General features: G+C 41.6%; 1 protein-coding gene across 1 annotated transcript in view; it reads left to right on the top strand.

Moving 5' to 3' along the window:
- Window positions 1-583: 583 nt before the first annotated feature.
- The window catches only part of LOC108780128 (uncharacterized), a 96,835-nt gene continuing 76,537 nt past the window's right edge, over window positions 584-20,881 (top strand). The window contains exon 1 of the mRNA XM_018547722.1: window positions 584-1,312. Coding sequence (XP_018403224.1) covers window positions 584-1,312 — 729 coding nt within the window. The remainder of the gene's footprint in view (window positions 1,313-20,881) is intronic.

The raw sequence follows: 20,881 nt of genomic DNA, 5'->3' as shown, positions 1-20,881 counted from the left end.
ATCGTGGATGAATGTGTCGTCCACGGACGCGCGGACGACGCCCGTTCTCCGTGAGAGAGACTCGCACGTGTGTGCGGTGTGTACGTGTGCACGAGGGGTTTCCACGCGCGGAATTACACGATGCGGGCCTAAGACGATCACGAATGCTCCAGAGGATTATACGTCAGCTATGCGTTTACAGCGTGCATCGAATGCGTTCCACGTGCCGAATGCGACACTCTGACGGAATTCTCGCCCTCACGGATCGTGCGACGCGATATTCTCGCAGCAACCACAGAGAATACTCCCGTTATCCGGCTCTCTGCCAATTCGCGGGCAAGACCGAGCCACATTCCGGAATTTAAGTAAACTTGTGCAATTAAATAATGCGCATCCGATTTCACTATCGTTCGCCCACCACGACTGTAGTGTTTTCCGCTTCGCCTTGCTCGCACGATTTCACTGTGGTTGATCGACGGCCGATTTATTCACATCGCGACAATCGCAATCTGACGATCGTACAATCGATTCGCAGGGTGATGATGCCGTCGTGGTCGTACGAGAAACACCACTGCGGTGTCGAATCGGTGTGAACCTCCCGAGAATGCAGCAGGCTAGTGTAGGTGGCTGCAACGAGGACTCCGACACGACGAGTCCCCCGGCGAGATCGCCGGTTGGTTTCGCCATCAAGAGCGAACCCGGCATAGACAGGAACGACGGTGTAAGAGTTAAAGTCGAGATGCCCGAGCCCACGGAGGCCGGCGTCGAGATCAAAGGTGAACCCCGGGAGGATTATCAGCGGCAGCAGCTCGGCAACGACGCTTATCACTACGGCGGCGACAAGAAGCCGGGATTATACGTTCTGGACGCTCCTGGACAACCGCCACCGCCACCGCTGCCGCATCAGGGATACCACCGTCCCGTGGGACTGCCAAATTCTTTCGGCTTCCCTCCTTTTTACGGGCATCATCATCCGGCTATGATGCCGTCGTTTCCAACCGGACGTCCGTCGTCGGACGGCCCGATCGGTAAGATCGACGGCCACGAGCAGACGACGCCGTCGCACGTCGATCGACACGCGGCTGTCGCCGCCTACGGCAGATTGCCACCGATTCCCAACGACGGCTTCCTGCACGAGCCCCATCATCACCGCTTCGACGCTGGCGACTTTCAGCACGGTGTACCGTATCCGGGCTTCCGGCCCGCCATGCGTCCCTACGGCAATCATCAACAACAGAACAACAGCGCCTACAGCAGAAGCAGCCACTATCACCAGGCTAGGCAGCGCAAGTGGAGCAGCACCGCGTTCCGCGGTCTTCATCCACCGATGCCCGTGAGTTTGCTCCCTTTTCCCGTATTCCTCTCCTCTCCCCCTCCCTCCTCCCCCCTCCTCACTCCAGCCAATCGAAAGATCGCTGAAATTTTTCTCATTTTTCAGCCCTGTTTGACGAAAGATTAATGCCCGTTTCTATCTTATGTTCATTTCAACCAGTGTATAAATTAACTTTAATCTCGGTTTAACTCACTTTTGTATCTCTTTCCAATTCTAAAAATTAGAAAATGATAAAGAGTAAGTAAAACCGAGATTAAAGTTAATCTACATTGAAACGAGTATTAATGTAGATTAACTTTAATCTCGGTTCAACTTCCTGTCCGTATTCAGAATACGCATTTATCGATAGATGCGTGCATTTATTTATAAAATTCTATAGTAACGTGAACTATATAGTTAAATACGCGCTATTGTTACAGGCGCGTTCTAAATACGTATCTTTTTCTAACTCTGATAATTAGGAAAAATCAAAAGTAAGTTAAACCAAAATTAAAGTTAACCTACATTGACAGAAATAAGTATAAATCCTCTTATAGGTATTACAACTATAAAAGCAAAAATCCAGTTCGAAAAACTGACGAGATTTAAATGTGATCGTCAAAACTAACATAATAATTATTAAATTGTTTTTTATATTATCGCTGTATAAGAGAATTCACGTGGCGTTTATTTACGTACTGTTATAAATAATACAAGACACTCGTGGATTCTTTCGTTGTTTTTCACTCGCTGTTCTTATATCCGCAGAAATTAACGGTATTCATAAAGAGGTTATTCTTGTCTCTTGAAGATATAAGTTTTTTACTCTCATATAGCAATCTGTAATCTCACGTCATCATTTAAAAGCTCTTGAAATTACGTTGCGCATTCTTTTGTAGATTGCAGAAGGACAAGAATCACGCTTTGACCGATGCGCTTTAGTTATGTGTATTTCGTATTGGATTATACAATTATACGGAACGGTATGGTACTTAGGGAGGGAACAATACCTCCGTGACGAAAGCAAGAATATCGCGTTCGCCGCGATCTTATTGAGACTCGATAAAATCGGTAATCGGAGAATGGCGATAGTATACGGCGTATCGACGTAGGCGGCAGTAGAAATTTTATTTTTTTGCCCGCCGGCATGCGTACGAATTATCGCCGAGAGGCGCGTGAAATTTCTGAACACGCAACCAGTACGTTGCATCTCCTATTTCGTGCAAGCGACGCATTATCGTGTCCGAACCGTGAATCGTCAAAATTTCTTAATCCTTCGTACATTATAGGTCAGGTCAATTGGTATATGCAATGTTGTACGAACGCGTCTATCAGAAATGTGAAATAAATGATAATTGATAGTACATTTCGATCTGACTACAAATCTGTGACATAAATCTTAATTCGAGCTAAACTAAGGAATACAAGTAATTAAAAATCATATAAGAATGTTAAATAAAAAATTATAATTAGCACGCACACATATTATTTGTTAAATCTTTATTGCAAATTCTGTATATGTCGATTATAAGAATTATATTAAAACATAATAAATAGTAAATAGAAGAGAAAGTAGTGTTTTTTCTTCACTTCGAGCTCCAAATTTTTTAATTTGTTCAATGCCATTCTTTTAAATAGCAATATTGTTTCCGATTAAAAATTAGATTGCTGAGAGTGTCACGGGTATAACATACAGATAAAGGGTGCGTTCATAAGTAAAAAAAAGTGCATGTCGAGGGTAAGAAAATGCTACGTAACGCAAAATCGACCGCAATTAGCACGTCACGCCGTGTTATCGTTAGGCGACCTGTAAAGAGCAGCGTGAGGTTACGCTGACATTAATCTTTTTCAATTTTATGACAGCCAATCGGTGTTACATCTATCATATCCTAAGTATATTGATGTATCTCAAAATACAATATACAACATTATTTTTACTTCTCTTGTTAATGTTTTAACAAGATTGCAGATTCATGAAAGAGGAAAAATAACATTTTCCAACCATACCTTAATATGTCAAACACAAGCTACTCTTTTATAATTATATTACATTTTATTTGTCTGTATAAATACACGGGATAGTAATAAAAATGATATATCTATGATTAAAATACATAATACACTGGAAATTCCTGTTTTAATGTAATTTGATCCGCACATCTTCTGTATTTATTTACGCGAATACAAATAAGAATACAGTAATAAAAATAATAATACACACAGAACGGCAATAAAAATTATCTGTCTATAATTAAGGTACATCAAAAATCCCTTTCTTGACGTAATTTGATCACGTCTTCTGTAACGGAAGGCTTAAAGAAAAATTAAAGGTGATGTCTTACCAGCTTTCGCTTCCCACGATTTTGCTTCCGTATAGGACATTGTATACGGGACTTGGATTGAAATTGCCGGGCCGAGATGAAGGGTTAATGAAATCGGACGGACGTCGCGATCGGCCTGGACAAAAATTGCGCCCTGATCGAAATTACAGTGATTATACGCACCGCGGTTTTGCCCCTCGGGGGAGGACTGCGGCGCGGGCACCCTCTCGCCGTCTCTCTCGGAAGGGAACTCTCCCTTCTCTCTCCGTTCCCTCCGCATAAGCTGGTAGAGTGATACAGAACTCATTGAGAGTTCGGCCGATTATAAGCGGGAAACACGGGCAGCGATGGCGAGAGCGATGGTCGGTCGGCTCGCTCGACGATTACCGTAACGCCGCGCTCGTAAAACAGATGCGCGTGCTCGGCGTCCATTATGACGTAATCCGCCGCTTCTTATAATTTATCGCCGGCCAGAGAATGAGCGAGCGAGCAGGGCCGTGGATAAATATCGTTCGAAATTTCAGTTAAGCGGCAGCATTAATTTGCGGAGCGACGATTAGCTCGTCGAACTTGCCGATTTCGCCTCGCAGTTTTCGACGAGGGCCGGGGATTAAACGCGCGCGTGCCACCTCTCGTCTCGTCTGGTTCTTTCGCTTTATGGTACTACCGTCGCGTTCCCAAATTTATGACGCGAGAACGATTCAACTGGTGGCTTTCGTGAAATGTACGGTTCCGCGCGTAGTATAACCGATTCGAACAAGCGCGGTTCGAACGTTTGCACGACTCGATGTATCTATAGAACTTTAACGCTTAAAGAGTTCCACGAGAGCGACCTTATCAGCGATCGTATACGAATCGGCGTCGATCGGCTAGGCGTGACTCACTCCACGAGAGATCTATCGCTTGTTCGCGCTCGCGGAAAGTATGAGAAATGCATTAGCTTGGATATCGTGCTGGTAGAACGTTTCTGCGGGAAGTACCTGCTTGGCAATCTTAATTTGTATCGTAATTTTCAGTGTATTCATTTTCAATTTTAACCTGCATTTATCACAATCGATTCTGTTTTTACGTAAAAATATTACAAAATTGTCTTTTATGTAATTATTATTTAATTTATTACGTCAGAAATTTAATTTAAAATATAAGTCCGTGTCGGTCTATTTAATATAAAATATTTAAATTAATCATAAAATTTCTGTCAAGTAACGTCAGCTCTCAAGCTTTCTGTTAACAAAAATCTGACCTCAATTTATTTATTACACTATTTACGGTTGAAACAAGAAACGTTTAATAAAATTGATTCCAATAATAATAATTTTAATTATCCATTAATTACAATTTTAAGATTGGTTTATTTCTTTTATCGTTTGACAGAACTGTTTAGTTCCCTTGAACGAAGCTCTTCATTCCATTCAACTGGAACGTATCCAACCAGATGTACTTGCAACACAACGATTTTTCGTGAAAAAACGCGTGTGCAGGCATTTCATATAATCGGTGCGATCGGTGTTCGTTCCAAAAACGGGACGACCAGCTAGGCAAGGCACGACCGAGTCTATCGCGTTTATGGCATCCAGGCCAAAAGTGCTGCGCGAACTTATCTGCATACCGTTTCGTCCAGCGTAACGACCCGCGTTCGTCTTCCGCGAATACGCACCTGTATCGAGATAACGCTCCGTAACGTACGACCGTAACGAATAAGGGCAATGAATCGGAGCCGATTCCCTTCGGCTCTGCTCTTTTCCTGTATGCGCTCTAGATCTTACGACGAAGCTCTCGCGAACCCGAAGGCGCGAATCAGTCTATAAATTTCCGTAACCGGGAAACGCACCTGCGGGTCTCGCGAAACGATCGACACGTCGTGATAGCGACGGGATATTCATCACGCGACAAACGTCAATTCTTTTCCGAGAATGAGATTTATTTTAAAATCGTAATTATTGATTCAAGGTGATTGCGCGTTCTAAGAGATTACAAGATTGACATTAAAAGAAAACAAAATTCTACATTAAGAAAAAAATTATTCTTATGACTAAATTAATTTATCGTTATTTCTTTCGATGAAGAAAAAATATAAGTTATATTTAAGTCAAATATATTTTCTTTGAATTCTTTTGTATGAGGAGCATATTTTTTTACTTGATCAATGAAGTTTTTATCGCATGTTCAACGGAATTCTTCGCGCGCGCGCGTATGCTGTATTTTGTAATATTGTATTCTGTTTGTCTTGTCGCATATACTTACACATATATAAAGTACATCAATATTAATTGACGGTTATTATACAGCGTTCTAAGGACAAATATTTCCCCGATATGTTAAAATGTAATTATAGTCGTGCTATAATCGTATTTATATGATCGTGTTCATCAGGAAAAACTAGTATAATAAGTAGTTTTGATGAAATATTATCGAGTAATTTTCATTCGCAAATCACTTCCCTTATTATCTTTTGCAACAAAAAGTTACATCATTCCACATGCTCATGATGATATTGTCAACGTATATATGCATTTATAATTTAGAATCACGCAACATTTATTTATAGAATGTAATAATATCACAAAAAAAGACGGTTCTGCTTAATTAGCTAAACATTTAGCATTTACAGATATAAATCTGAAAATAATTTTATTGGGCTATTCAAATAATTATATAGAATGCTTAAGTGTTGCTGAAAATGCAAAATTTTAACATTCTAGGAACTAATTTGAACGCTCTACATAATTATTCCGGTTCAATAAAATTATTTTCAGATCTGTGTTTACCTAAATTTTTAGATACTTACACGTAAAGAAAATATGAGAAACGATAAAAATAAATAAACTGAAAAGTAGAGCATTTAATCACACGCAAGATATTAATAGCGAATATGTCTTATATTTTAAAAAATTAATTCGTTACATAATACACAAATTCATTATTTGCTAAAAATAAATAAAGTACTATTCTCAGACTCTTAAATAATTTGTAAGAATTTATAAATTTGTCAATCATGAAAGAATAATTGAAATATAAAATATACACAACTTAAGACCGTGTCCCGAGACACGGACGCAAAAGCTCTCGAGAAGTCGCACCCAGAGGGGCCATCCGCATTCGCACGCGCGAACTCATCCGTAGCGTCGCGTGGCACGAATGCAGATCGCGCTGTTTAAGCGCGACCGCGTTTTTTGCGTTTGTCGCTCATCGATCGTTAAGTATAACCTGCCGACACGGTCTATACATCACGTTTAAACGCGAAACCGCGTCAATTTGCGAGTAACGAGTCGCGCGATCACGCGTTGCGAACGGGCGTAAATGGAAATAAAAGGGGTAGGGCCCAGCGAGAAGTAGGACCCCGTGGAAAAGAAAGGAATACGTTTGCACGCCTCTCCATGTCGGTGGGGCCCGCGACGACGCCCCGAAGCGGTTCCGCTCGCCAGATGCGTGCGCGAGCCGGACACGCCGATGCGTTTTTCTACCTGAAGGGCGTCCAATTGAGCGCAACACATGGCGCTGCGGCTGCGGCTGCGGCGGTGGAGCGGGCCCCTGGGTTCGGGCTCGGGCCCCGCGCACCGATTCGTCTCATATCGTCAAGGAAACGAGCCGTCGTCGGGCACCCGAATGCGCCACGCTATATTACGCCATGCAACGCTTTTCATCGTCGGCAAACACGCTAGACAACGGCGTTTGTTGTTCGCCACCGCGGGCCCCACTTCGAATGCGCGTTACGGGCCCCCGCGTTCTGTAACGATGGCCCGGGGAATCTCTTCGGAATGTTGTCCGGCGCTCGAGTTTTCTGGATCATAAACCCGTTTAAGTACCGCCTATGAAGCGCGGGGACTTCGATATATATATAAGCCCGTTCTAGGTATAGCACTCGTGTGTGCGTTTATATTCCTATGTGGATATACGTGTATTTATCTTTGTACACGCTCTTGTGCCCGTCTACTTAACGATGGTCGACGTGTAATGAAAAAAAAGTACGTTCATGTAGTTGTTAATTATCGCCGCAAAATAAACGGTATTCCAATGACACAGAATAGACGGATTCATACCTATGAGTCTGTACGTCGCCGATTACTCCAAGTGCAATCACGCGTGTCTGCGTGTCACTTTGTTACAGCGCGGCGTATGAATAATTAATGAATAGTACTTAATTCGCATCCTCGTTGATGTTGAACAGCTATCTCATTTCATTTCTTGCGATGTCTTCCGGCCATCGTTATTTTTCTTCCTCTGGTCTTTTATGTAGGCGCTATTGAACGTGTCATAATAATTCCTTAGACTTAAACTGTAACACCTAATATAGAATAGTCCGCTGTATTTTTATAATTTTCATCTCTAGATTTGGAAGCGATAAAATTTGAGATCAATAATACGGAAAGGCAATTTATTGCTTCAAGTATCTAGCAATTTAGCTAGATATAGATCTAAAAATAACTTTGTTATATTATATATATATATATATATAAAAACAATTATATAAGATGCTCAAATCGATGGCTAGAATGTTAACAATTTTTGTTCATCATAGTTGAGATTCTCGTCTAACAAAATTATATTTCTAGATCAATATCTAGATAAATTTGTAGATATTCAATAAAAATTTTTTTTCCATGTATAGATATCTCTCTATCTGCGATTACTTCGATTTACAACTGAAGTTCGAAACGTAAGTAGAAAGATAGGTATCTATAGTACTAAAGTATCGACATCGTTAAATCGACGAGGTAGAAAACCAAAGGAAAGAAATATAATGAATCTCGACTAGAGAGAAAACGATGGAACAACGATACTGGAAATGATCGTGATGGAGACCAGACGGATCGCATATCATAATCGAAGGGAGAGAATCGTCACCCCAGTCAGAAGGAGGGTATAACAAAGAATAAATAATTAGCGTGCGGCTGTGAGCCTGCGGTTTCGACATGCACGCGCCCTATCGTGCGGCTGTCGACGACTGACGTTCCGTTCTTTAATAGTTGAATATGAGGACTATGACAGGCAGTATTGTGTCGAAAAGTGGATTCCAAAATATCCCTCCCCTTTCCTCCGTTCTCTCTTCGTATTGAAGTTTCCTCTATTTATTGTCAGTTAGTTAGAACAGTAACGAATTAACCCAACACAAGTAAAATATCTATATGAGTTTCTGCAGTTATCGGTGCGTAAATTGTTATTAATAAAGCGATAAGGTATAATTCGCAAACTATTAAAATGTATTTATCAAATAAAATTAACTGCAAACTTTTGGACTCTGCAGGATTTGAGTTGTGCGGAAGTCAAGTATAAATTGTTATATGGATATGTTACTTGTATTTTACTCGGATTAATTCTAAAATTCACAAAACAATGAATTCAATTTATTTTAAGTAATGAATTAATTATACAGTAACGAATCTCCAGCTTTCTCTTATTTAACGAAACTTGTGGTCAAACGGTTGATTTTTAATAATCGACTTCTTTCTCTGTGCAATAAAATATGAGATTATACTTACGTAGGAAAAGGCTGATAATTTTTAACCAGTCGACCGTAACGCGATATCGCGTTTCTCATTCTTAATCGCGCTCCCATAATCTCCCGCTCTCGCGCGACCTAAAAGCCGCGGCTTAATTAAGTTCTGCTCGCGTGCCGCGACCGACTGAGAGAACCGCGTGCATTTTCAACTCAGCCTGTCGACGTAAACCAACAGAGGAGAATGATACGCGCTAATTCTTTATCGTATAGTAGCAGGAAGAGAGAAAGAGAGAGAATTCTTTTCTCGATTACGTAATACCGTTTTCTTGCACCGTCGATCGTGGCAAGACTTCGTAAATGTCATAAGCATCGTGGAATCGGGCGGGGAATATACTATTTTTTCCATACGACTAATAGAGTACATTGATACCGTGGCGCACCTGCGTGTTTCTAAGTGGGATACGAAATCCGCGAGAGCGCACTGTGCTGTTAATACTTAACGCCAAGTTATAGAATCATTCGCCGGAGGGACAATACTGCATTCGTTAGCAATATCTACACAATATAATAGATTGTCTGAAACAGTTTCTCATGCTGTCCATTCCGTGTCGAACGCAAAATGTCTCCTTATTTAAGTAATATTAATTCGACACGAGGAAAGGGGGAGGAATACAAACGTCTGTTTTACTAATTAAATTTAAATTTTGCAACTCTGCAAAAATGATTTTATTGAAATATTAAAAAATTTTGTTAGATACTATAGATCTGAAAATAATTTTGTTTCAGATCATCGAAATAATTATATATAGCTCAAACTGATGACGCTTAAACTGCGGTTACTAGAATGTCAGAACTATTTCCAGCATTTACGCATCTTGAGATTCTTACGTAATTATTTTGTTGATGGATCAACAAAATTATTTTCAGATCTGTATCTAACCGAATTTTTATACTTCAGTGAAATCGTTCTTTCCGTGTGGTAATCCAAGATAATGGCGAAAAGTATCTCCTTTGCAAATTAATTAAAATTTAATCTTACGATACGCTGTTTTGACCTTTGAATGTAACTATATGAATTGTCGATATATAATCATAAATCACTTGTAAGATTTGCAGCGATCGCCGATTAATATATTTTACACCTTTAAGCTTCCTAATTTCGACTTATACCGCCATTAAATCGTATGGAGAATATAAAATAGAAGTATACATGTTTATCGTTGTAATACAAGGATCGTGAGATGCAGATCTGAGCGTAGCCACTAGCAATCCATAAATATCTAGTCAAAGGTCTGAACGGAGGTAATGTGCAACGTTGCAAAATAAACAGCAATTTGTGTGCGTGAATATTCGTCTGTTATGAAACATCTTTAGTTGACATTTACTGTCACGTGCTTATTATCCTCCATCCGCGCATCTCTGTGACATGCCCGACGCTTTGATTGGCTTTGATTAGCATTACGTATCATTAGTAATTGCTCCCAGCGACGTAAGTATCGTAGATATTCCGCTGTACATTCAGCGAGATTACGGCTGCGTAGCTCGGGGCGTAGTTTGACGAAGAGAAATTCTTTTGATTGATAAGTATCAACTAAAAAGAATATGATAATCGCGCACGGAAACTTATAATATTATCAGCACAAATGAAACAAAATGATTACAATGACGTTGTTTCTCGCAGCTCTTTACCATTTGAATATATACATATAATATACGCGAGCTCGAGCGGCCAGCCTCATTATAATCGTGACGATACGTTACGACCTCACGAATACGTTACAAAGAGACACTCTCTTGGAATGGCCGCTTAGTGGCCGTCGCTATACGTGTATTATAAGCACTGACACTGGCTCGCGAGCGCTCGGCTATCGCAGGCATTATGATCGCCTGCCATTAAAGTAATTGACGCCGCTCAGAGGAGATAGATACGCTTCTTGTTGACCGACCCCGACGACACCACTCAACGTCGCTTCAATGAGCGTCCAGTCTTGACCTCAGAGTGTATACTCTCGAACGATCGATTAAACGCTGCCGCCGCCGCCGCCGCAAGTCGCAATTTGCATTAGACCGCCGTTCCCCGGCTCTTTCGTAATTCCGAGAGCCGCGATCTCTTTCTCTTCCGCCATTCAACGACACCCATTCATCATCGTTCCGCACTGTTCCTAGGTCGAACGCTGTAATTACGTCGATGATCGCCGTGAATCGATAATATCGGTTTACCCGCGACGCACGAAATCGGCATCGTCACGGGCGTGTCGACGCCAAAACACGTGTCCTTTCCGTGAGAACGGGATAGAATTTGCCTGGGATAGGCTTCTTTCACTGCTCGGCGTGTCGAGATCACCTCTCAGTTTCTCGCCCGCGTCTTTCCTCTGTGCAGTAATAATTCCTTATACGTACGTATACCATATATACGAGTCGACCGGTGAATTCGAGCGCGATCTCCATAACGAGAGTGCGATTATCACGCCGTTAAACGCGCGCTTTTCTCTTTCTCTCTGTCACGGTGAACGTTATAATTTAACCGATGTTCCACGTATCACGCCGCCACGTCGATTACGCTACAAAAGCAGCAAGGATGCGCTCGAAAGCGCCATTCGGCCGCGCCGCTGACTTTACGACCGCTGACACCTATCGCGACCCGCAATAGCGCGCCGACTATGCAGCAGCGGCGCGCGTGCACGTTTGCACCGAGGTGTTACGGCCGCGAATATTAAAGTAATTGATGCCTCCATAAAGCAAGCGAGCAGCGGCACGTCTTCGATGTCCCTGCGACCCTGGGCGCTTTAAAGTCGTGTTCACATAACTCCGCACGCGCGCGTGCTCCATCTTGACCCCAGGCTTGCCCGATGTATCCTATCGGCTACATCTCTGTTGCTCGATGTCCGGGAATTTATAATTCCTCGCGTCTACAGCTCGCTCTTCAAACGCGTTCTTAAATTGCCCAGATTGGTGACCGACAATTATTGCACATGTTATTATTTATTACACAGCAGCGTTATGATATGTATAAGTATTATCATACGTATACGGCATTTGAAATGTAACTTTATTATCAACTAAAATAATGATATTAAAATTACGGTATTAAAACAAGCCAACAAATTAAATGATGACAATTTTTATTAAAATATTCTATAATAAAAAATGAGAAATGTTTCAACTTATACATAAGTCCTCTTCAGTCTCCTTTATAAATGATACATGACAAAATAAAACGTAACAATAAACGAAGTACGGTTAATCTTTCAAACTATAGTCCATCGAGTCAGCAAGTGAAATATGAATATTGTTTCTCAATCCGAACAAAGAAAATTATCCGCATCGTAATTCTAAATCCACATTATTAATTATTATATATTAGGAAACAACTTGAAAATTATAAATTAAAATGAAACTATTAAACTTACGGCAAATTAGATGCTATGTATAATTTTCATCCTTTAAGTGAAACAATGTAAAGTGGAAAATGGTCTGTAACTTTATTATCTTTAATTTTTGAGTAATCATAGGCGGGATGATCAGAACTCTCAAAATAAATTTTGTTTTTATAGTTGTAAGTATTTTTTAAATTAAAGTTGGCATGTACAGAGTTACATTTTTACATTATTTATACTCTTATGAGATAAGGTGTAAAAATAACGAATTTTAAAACTTCTGGGCAATACTATTTTTTATTTTCCTCTTCCAGAACAAGGTTTTTGCTAGTAAAATAAGATATGAGATGCTAACCACCTATGTAAAAATTAATATTTACTCGTTCTTGGCTTCTTATATCGCTATGCGTAATATTTTATTAAGATTAAAATTAAATAATTGTAAATACAGTTTGGAATTTTGAACGTACTTTTAACGATGGTTTATGCTTGAGGGGGACAAAATTTACTTTTCCAGGCGACTGAATGGAAATGAAGTTTGACAAAAACATAAAATGCATAAAAATTAAATATAAAAATACCACATCCAGTTCTATCCAGATCATTTTTTTAATATTCTTTTACAATTCGTTGCGAATTTCATATATTGTGAAACTCGCGAATAATTCCGTGTGCGATCGCCTTTAACTTTGCGGCAGTCATTTCTTGTCTCATATATTTCCTAGATAGATTATACGTGGCCGTGTCACCGTTTCGCTCGCGTGTCTTCCCTCTTTCTTTCCTTTTCTTTCATAATCTCTTGCGCCTCGTGACTACCGTTCGATAGGGATTCGCGTTCTTCGGCAACCGGTTTTACGCACGGTATTCTTCGCTACCAAAAAATTTTATACGTCTCGATAAATTACTTGGCATATAAAGTATATGCAATCGTACTTTATATACCAACAAGTAAAAATAAAATAATCTCATACGTATAATATAAAGGCGTAGTGAAAGACAGCATTTGTAATACCATAAGAGCATCTAACTTTTCATCACATGTACAAAAATATTAAGTTACTTAAAAATAAATAAATAATACATATTATATCGTGTAGTATAAGATTAAGATTAAGATGAATTCCCGGCTTTCTCTCAACTGGACCTTGGCGTAAAGTGCATACTGGCTTTTACGCGATGCGCCAGCGCGACTTGGCGCGATTTAAAGACCAGGCCGGTCGCGTAGGCGGCTGCCTTGCTTCAGTGTAAACTGAGCTTTACGGCTCGCATGGTGCCGTCCATCGTAAGATCGTATTAGAGCGCCGCGTCGGCGTCGGCTTTGGGTTTAGTTCGAGTAGGGGGTGTTTCAGGGGAACAACGGTGCACCGATACAAGGAGAGAGACGAGACAGCGGGATGGGGGCCTGACGGTGGTCAGGATAGACAGAGATAGGGGAGGAGGAGAAGCGGAATGAAAAGGGGGGAGACGTTGTAGAAGGGCACATGGAAGGAACAGCGTGTAACGATGTATCAAGCTGTTGCGCCCCCGGCGTGTCCGGCAATGGTGGATCGTCGCTTTGAGCTGGACCGCGGCCGCCCCGGCTCTGCATCATGCCTTTACACGCTCCCAATGCCCAAACGAGGGACGATAATGCCCTCGCTCTCGTCTTGTTCCCGCGCATAGACACTATTAATTTCGTATCCCTCTGCCTGGTGCACGAGCCGCGCCGCTGGATTCATCCGATTGACTCGTTCGGCCGCATCGCCGTTGGATACCATACGTATTACTTTTTCAATAGCCCGAAACGTGAACAACCGACATTATCGTCCTCCGACTTAGAAGCAGAAGAGACGAAGTATCGTGTACGCACACAAATACGTTGCTCGCCGTTTTCCTCGTGAAAGCTCATTCGAGATGCCAACTTAGTAATATCATAACATGGATTTATTTATGTAGTTGTTTCTAAAAGCGTATATTTACATAATTAGATAAACTAAATATAATTATATTAGATACAAAATAAGATATTTTATAATATACATAAGTAGTGATCGCGAGATGAAATTTTGACTGCTTTTGATTTGAATGCCCACGTTGTAAGCTTTATTCTATCTTTATCACTCATTATATACTGAAGGAAGATAGAATGCAGCTACAGCTCGTGAACGCTTAAATCGAATGCAACATTTATTTAAATCGCATATCGCTCGAAAGGCAAAGCGAATCATCTCAAGTATTTTCGTCATAACAACCGTTTAATAGGTCGTTAAAACTGTAGATTCTAGATATTAGCGAATATATGAGCAGAAGAGATCTCCATATGTTTCTGAGAGAGAGACTTAAAAAAATAATATATAATTTATTTTAAGAAGTAAACGTTGAAAGTAGAACAAATTGAAATATAAAAAGCATTGCTGTCGTGCGTGCATAATGTAAACCGACTATCTATCAATACATTTGATCACTTAAAGACAAAAATTACGTCCAACAGGACGATGATAGATATAATTTTGAATTCCTTTCAAAACATGGTGGTTCTGCGTCCTGGCGAACGACGTCGTTGGGCACAATGGCGAACGAAAATAAGCCTTAAATGGTGCAACAACAGATTGAATCCAGCCCAAGGGCGAAATGCACGGCTTTCTAGTACAATTCCGGCTATTATTAGAGTTGCGTGAATAGGCCGTGTAATATATCCCCGCGCGCGCGTCAGCCGAAACCGTCATTTTCACTAGTGTCACGGTGCAACAAAACCGAAGTACCGGACATATAATGACACGTTGACAGGTGCGTATAGCTTTCGATGGTCGATCGATGGTTGTGCACATGCAAGAGCGTAGCCGTAGCACGCAACGCATGTGTGTGCCTCGTATATAGATATACAGAGATCGGCTGTGCGTACGGCGCGGTGCGTGCGATGAAACGCGTATACGTTTCGCACGTGCCTGCCGTGCATCGTTCCGCTTGAAAAGCTCCTCTCCGCCGCATCGGGGTTCTTTACTTCACGATCGGCCTTGCGCGCGTCCCCTTACTCACGTATTTACATTCCTCTATTACGGTATAATACGACAAAATCAACAACTGTTACCGGTGATTCAATATTTCATTGCGAAGGCTGGTACGCTGCGTGTGTTTTTTTTCTCGCACGCGAGAGAAAAAACACACACCCTTCTTCCATCGCGATGATTTTCCACAAAGTTAATTCGTCGATTGCCTCCTTCTCGTCTGGCAAATAATAATCAAGTTTTTTTTTCTCTTTTGCGAGAAAGTCCGCAATGAAAGTCGGGAGAGGCGAGGAGTCTCTGGAAAAGTCGCGATCGAGAGAAAAAAAAAAGGCATATGTCTATAAGACATTTATAACGCATCGCATTAAGATATATATATATATATATATGCTTGGCGCAGAAACGGGTATCATAAGTTTTAGTAACCGAATCGAGAACATGGTCTCCCTATAACGAGGACACATTCAAAACAGGATTATTTCATCAAGTAACACAGACTTTTAGGGTCGGTGCGGACGAAGAGAAGTAAGGTGGGTCGAGGAGGAACGTAACACGATGCGGGAATATTCGAAGCCGAGGAGGAAGACTGCCAACCCTTGCCTAGGGGTAGAAGTCGAGGAAGCAAGAGGGGGTAGGGTCCATGAGACGGAAACCCCGGGAAAGGGTATCTGTTGTCATGGTCCCTGATGCTCCATTATTGATTAAAGATGGCTGGCTTGCCGGCTGGCTGGCTAGATGGATGGATGGATGGATGGCGCAGTCATGACGCCATTTTAATATGCGCAATTATAATGTGTACCTAGAGCCTCAGGGGGACAGTAAGAGGGACGGAAGGGGCTGGTGTACGGAAAGGTATCAGTGGGGTAGAATATGGCAAGTAGTGAGGTCCAAAAGAGAGGGGAGAGGTTTGTCGAGGGAGCGCGCGGGGAAATATACTCTTTAGGTGACCCTGCTCTCCGGTAACTAGCCCGCCTTCTTTGTTTGCCCGAAATCAGAGGGGAACCGTGTAATTGAGGAGTTAATTAGGACGCGTTCGGCGCTTTAATTGGGTTCCCTTCTGCCTGCGTTCTCCCTGCGTTTGCGTTTCTTCTCGCGGTCGTCTCTCAACAGGTAGTCAGCACTTGCACGATCGCACATCTCGCCAAGTGAAAGCTGATATCTTACGGAGAATAGTAATACGTAACGTTTCACTGAATTATCAAACTGTAAGGTCGAAATTATTAAATTGCACGTAGCTAAATTAGAAATTTAATTCATTTAAGTACGATTGCAGGTAAGAATCAGCAACGTTGATTGGGTTGTCAAACAACAAGATTGTAATTATTAAATTGCAAACTATTAAATTAGAGCTTATTTAAACGTGATGAGAAGTCCCCCGAAAACTTTTTAAGATCAAGTATGCAAAATAGGAAAATTAATGATCATAAATGTCAAATTCTGCAGAGTCACAAACATTCGCAAAATATAATTTGTTCTCAACGTTGTTCCGCGTATCGAGATTTCCGACGTTCGTTAATACGTGCCGAATTGATTCCAGCCGCCCTTACCCGCGGAAACGACGGAGTTTTGAGGATAGTGCGCGCCTATTGAGATCACATTGGTTATCGGGAAACACGATGAGATAACAATGAGGCCGGCTCGTTAGCGGCGAGGTTACAATGACGTCGCATTGGTTCGATATTCGACATCGTTGCGCACTGTTATTCATGATGGACCGCGGCCGCTTGTAATATCGCCATTAGAATGAGCGGATTTTCCACCATTGTGTCGTATAAAATGACTCTTGCAGTAATGGCCGAATTGTAGTGTACCGGTCACTGTTCGGCTCGCGGTAACGCATTGTTGCTGCATCATAATTATTTCTTTCTCTCGTAGAAGCGTGGCAGATAGGTAGTATGTTTACATACGTAAAAAATAATTGCCTCGAGACTTTTTGCAAGTAAATAATTTTACGTCTTTATATAGGAATTTTTTGTTCTTTTTCAGTTTTTAATATTCTTCGAAATATTAACGAGGAGACAATTTGTCAAGGTTGTAATAACGATCGCGGATCCGGATATCCGATATCACATTCGTGGGCGTATACGCGGTGTACGCAATAACCCAGCGCGTACGTCGGGTAGGTAGACGTATACGCGGCCTCACAATGCCCGTAATAGAGGAATTAATGCGTGCTGCGTGTGGTCGTATCGTGCCCCACAGGGGTTTCGCGAGATTCCCGATAGCATTGTCCCGCGCGTATAATTCGTGCGCGCAATTAATTGAGACCGGGGAACCGGCGGCTGACATCTTTAAAAACGGCAGGAGCGACGACGTCGCGAAGGATCGTCCTCGGCACACGAGATGTATCGTACACGCCCACTCTGTATGCGCTTGCAATTAGTTATCCATGATCAAAGAGAAAAAAAAAGAGAAAGAGGGGGAGAAAAGTGTAAATATCTTGTCTCGCATTAAACACATATCCTTGAGCAGCTTTTTCACGAAATTGTTCCATGAGCATTTCTTAACTTTGCACTGAGAGGCAAAGTTTTGATAGCTAATTACATATATTGCTATAATTACATATTGCTATTTATTATGGCTGCCCAAAAATGACTATAAATTACAGTTAAATTAGTAATAATAATATTTATTACCTATAAATAATAATCTATTAATTTAAAAAGAAAAAAAGAATACAAACACCATTGAATTCAATCTTGAAATGATACGGAATATGTAGTTCATTATGTGTGCCTCTTAGCCTTCATATAAAATCTAAATAAAATTACATAAAAATTGAAATAACTTGTCAAGCTCTCTGTTATAATACACTTATCATCAGGATACTAAACTGATATACATATAATAGAATTTTTAAAAACTTGCTTTGCTAGCTTTTAACATGGTAAATTGGACCTCCTAATAATTACTGAAGGCATAAACGCTGAATGGACCTCACTTGATACTTGTATATAGAATTGATTGATAGCGTTTTAGAATTAAAAGTTTTTCAGATTTATTATTTGTGTCCTATGCTTTTATTACAATTCTAAAAATTTCATTCCATATGGATTCCTCCAGCGCCATTTTTCTCAACGTCATGTTGAGGATACGCTATAAACGGACGGTTTCCTCCTTAAACGGCTTGCAACTGGCTTGCGCGACATGCGTACCGCGGCACGTATAGAACACGCTCTGCATAAAATAACAAATAAAGCCGCGTGCACGGAGGGAGAAATGCCAACGACTTTTCCCTACTGCGAATTGCCGTTGCCATCGGCGTTTCCTTGCACGCGCTACGACATTAGCGTATATCTTATTTATATTTAAGGCACCGCTACGCGACGACCGAAGGGACGGTAATGCACCTTTAGTCGATAGGTCGAGAGGAGTCAGTCTTTGCGGCCCCTCCTTTCTTTCAGAAAAATGGCGACCTGTAATTACGCGTGTGGGGCGGTCGCTTTAGAACACAACGTATTTTCTCGGTTTTACACTAAATGTGTATAATCAGTCGCCTGGAAAAATTTATTAGCGAGCAGTACGGCAAATTTCGAGTTAGTTCCGTGAAATGTATACAAGGAAAACATCCTTTATTCTTTGACGAAAAAAAAAAAAAAAGGGAAAATATAGTCGCAGTTATATATTATTACAATCAAAGAAAATCCTCCGAGAAGAGAGTATGAAAAGCAGAAGGAAATAACGAAAGGGACGGATCTAAGGGACGAAACCGACTGTTTTACAGCGAATAGTTTCACAGAATCTAAGTATATGTATCATATGTATGCATAATTTACATACGTGCTATACGAATGTATTATCCGTCGCTGAAAATATGATATGGAAATTCTCTCTACTTGATTACGATTAATAACCATCCGCCTGTTACGCAAGTTCACGCTTCAGCACGAGTTCTCGTTTCTTGCTACTCGTGTTAGTGCGAAATTTATCAACTTCTTTTCCACGAGATGACTTCTCGGCGCGTTTGAATTCGTGATTCACTACACGGAGATGAATGTTTACTCCGCGGTTCTCACAGGTGACGAGGCAAAGCGCGCTTGACATGCGGGCGCTTAAGAATTCTCTTATATATGCCTGCTGTAAGTCGCGCTGTGTGATAGTAATTATAATGTTCCGCGGCGAGGCGCGTCAACCTGTCTATTTTCCAGCGTCTTTTCCCGCAAGCGACTGCGCCTTGAATGCGGATCCGCTCGGAGACGTTAGCGTAACTGCGCGTCGATCCGACTTGCGCGCCCGTGAGACAAAACAAGTCTATATACGTGTGTCGCGAAATTTATCGAGGGAAATTCTTCACCAAGTAATAACACATTAATTTTAACACACTAAATGCCACGATGATTGTCAAGACTATCGATTGTATTTCATCCATATATGTACAATCAAATATTATAGGTATATTCTTCTCAAATGACCGATATGTTCTTTTAATGAGTTCTTATTATAGGTGACCAACAAAGAATCAATTAAACGAGACAATAACGAATGCATTTTTCAGAAATTGTATTCACTCAAAATAAAATAAATTCAACATATACTTTCCTTCATCTTCGAGAAGATATGAATTTGCTTATCAGAATCTCTGTGCAACGTTTATGTAATGTATGGTCAGCTTTCAGAAGTCGAAAGTGGTGATTTATCAATTAGAATCGAAATTCAATTGCTTTTTTCTATACGTACATAATAGACATGTTACAGCTAAAAGGAAGAAACATGAAACGAAATGGACGATCAGATACAGAATGTGAAATAAAATAAGCGTGACCTTCAAAAATTTAAATCCAGAATACGGGGGAAAAAATGCGATGAGAGACGATAATGAAAGAAAGTGGAATAAGCGACAGACGTATAGTGGCATCCCGACGTGGACAAGAAAGGACAAGAGCTGAGAGAGCGAAGCGGCTTTTTGTCGGGCGTAAAATGTCGTCAGACTCGGCGAGCGTAATGAAACGTGACGCGCGGAATTCCGCGACCGTCTCCGCCGTCGCTCCGCGATTTAATTCGTCGGCATGACGCGCCCGCGTTCTCTTTCTCCCCCACCATTATCCTCTCTCTCTCTCTCTTGATCTCTGCCGGTGGCATGACGGAACGCGTTTTGTCGTCACGTTATGCCGCGCGCGCCACGCCGCGCCGATCGTTTTGTCGCCGGCAATTACGGGACACGAAGTGGGCGGCACATAGCGTGTCGCACGCGTGTCGGGGCTTTGATGCGCGGATCGCGCGATCCACCGGTCTCAGCCCCCCCAGGCGGCCTGTGTCGTGCGGGTGTCGCCCGGCGAAGTCACGAGACTGTGACATGACACGCCGATGTCACACCGTCTGAGCATGGGCCCCATCAGATTAGAGTAGTTAGCCGGCCGTTTAGCGTCGCGCGCTTTTTCCCCGCCGCGCCGCGGGAACTGCGCGTTTAAGCGACAATCGCCGCTTTAATTAAATGAACGCACGTCGGGACACACGGATTGCAAAGTTAA

This window comes from Cyphomyrmex costatus, unplaced genomic scaffold (assembly GCF_001594065.2).
Source record: "Cyphomyrmex costatus isolate MS0001 unplaced genomic scaffold, Ccosl1.0 scaffold685, whole genome shotgun sequence".
Classification (NCBI taxonomy): Eukaryota; Metazoa; Arthropoda; class Insecta; order Hymenoptera; family Formicidae; genus Cyphomyrmex; species Cyphomyrmex costatus.
The sequence above is the reverse complement of the archived record's forward strand: the minus strand, read 5'-3'. Positions and strand labels throughout refer to the sequence as shown.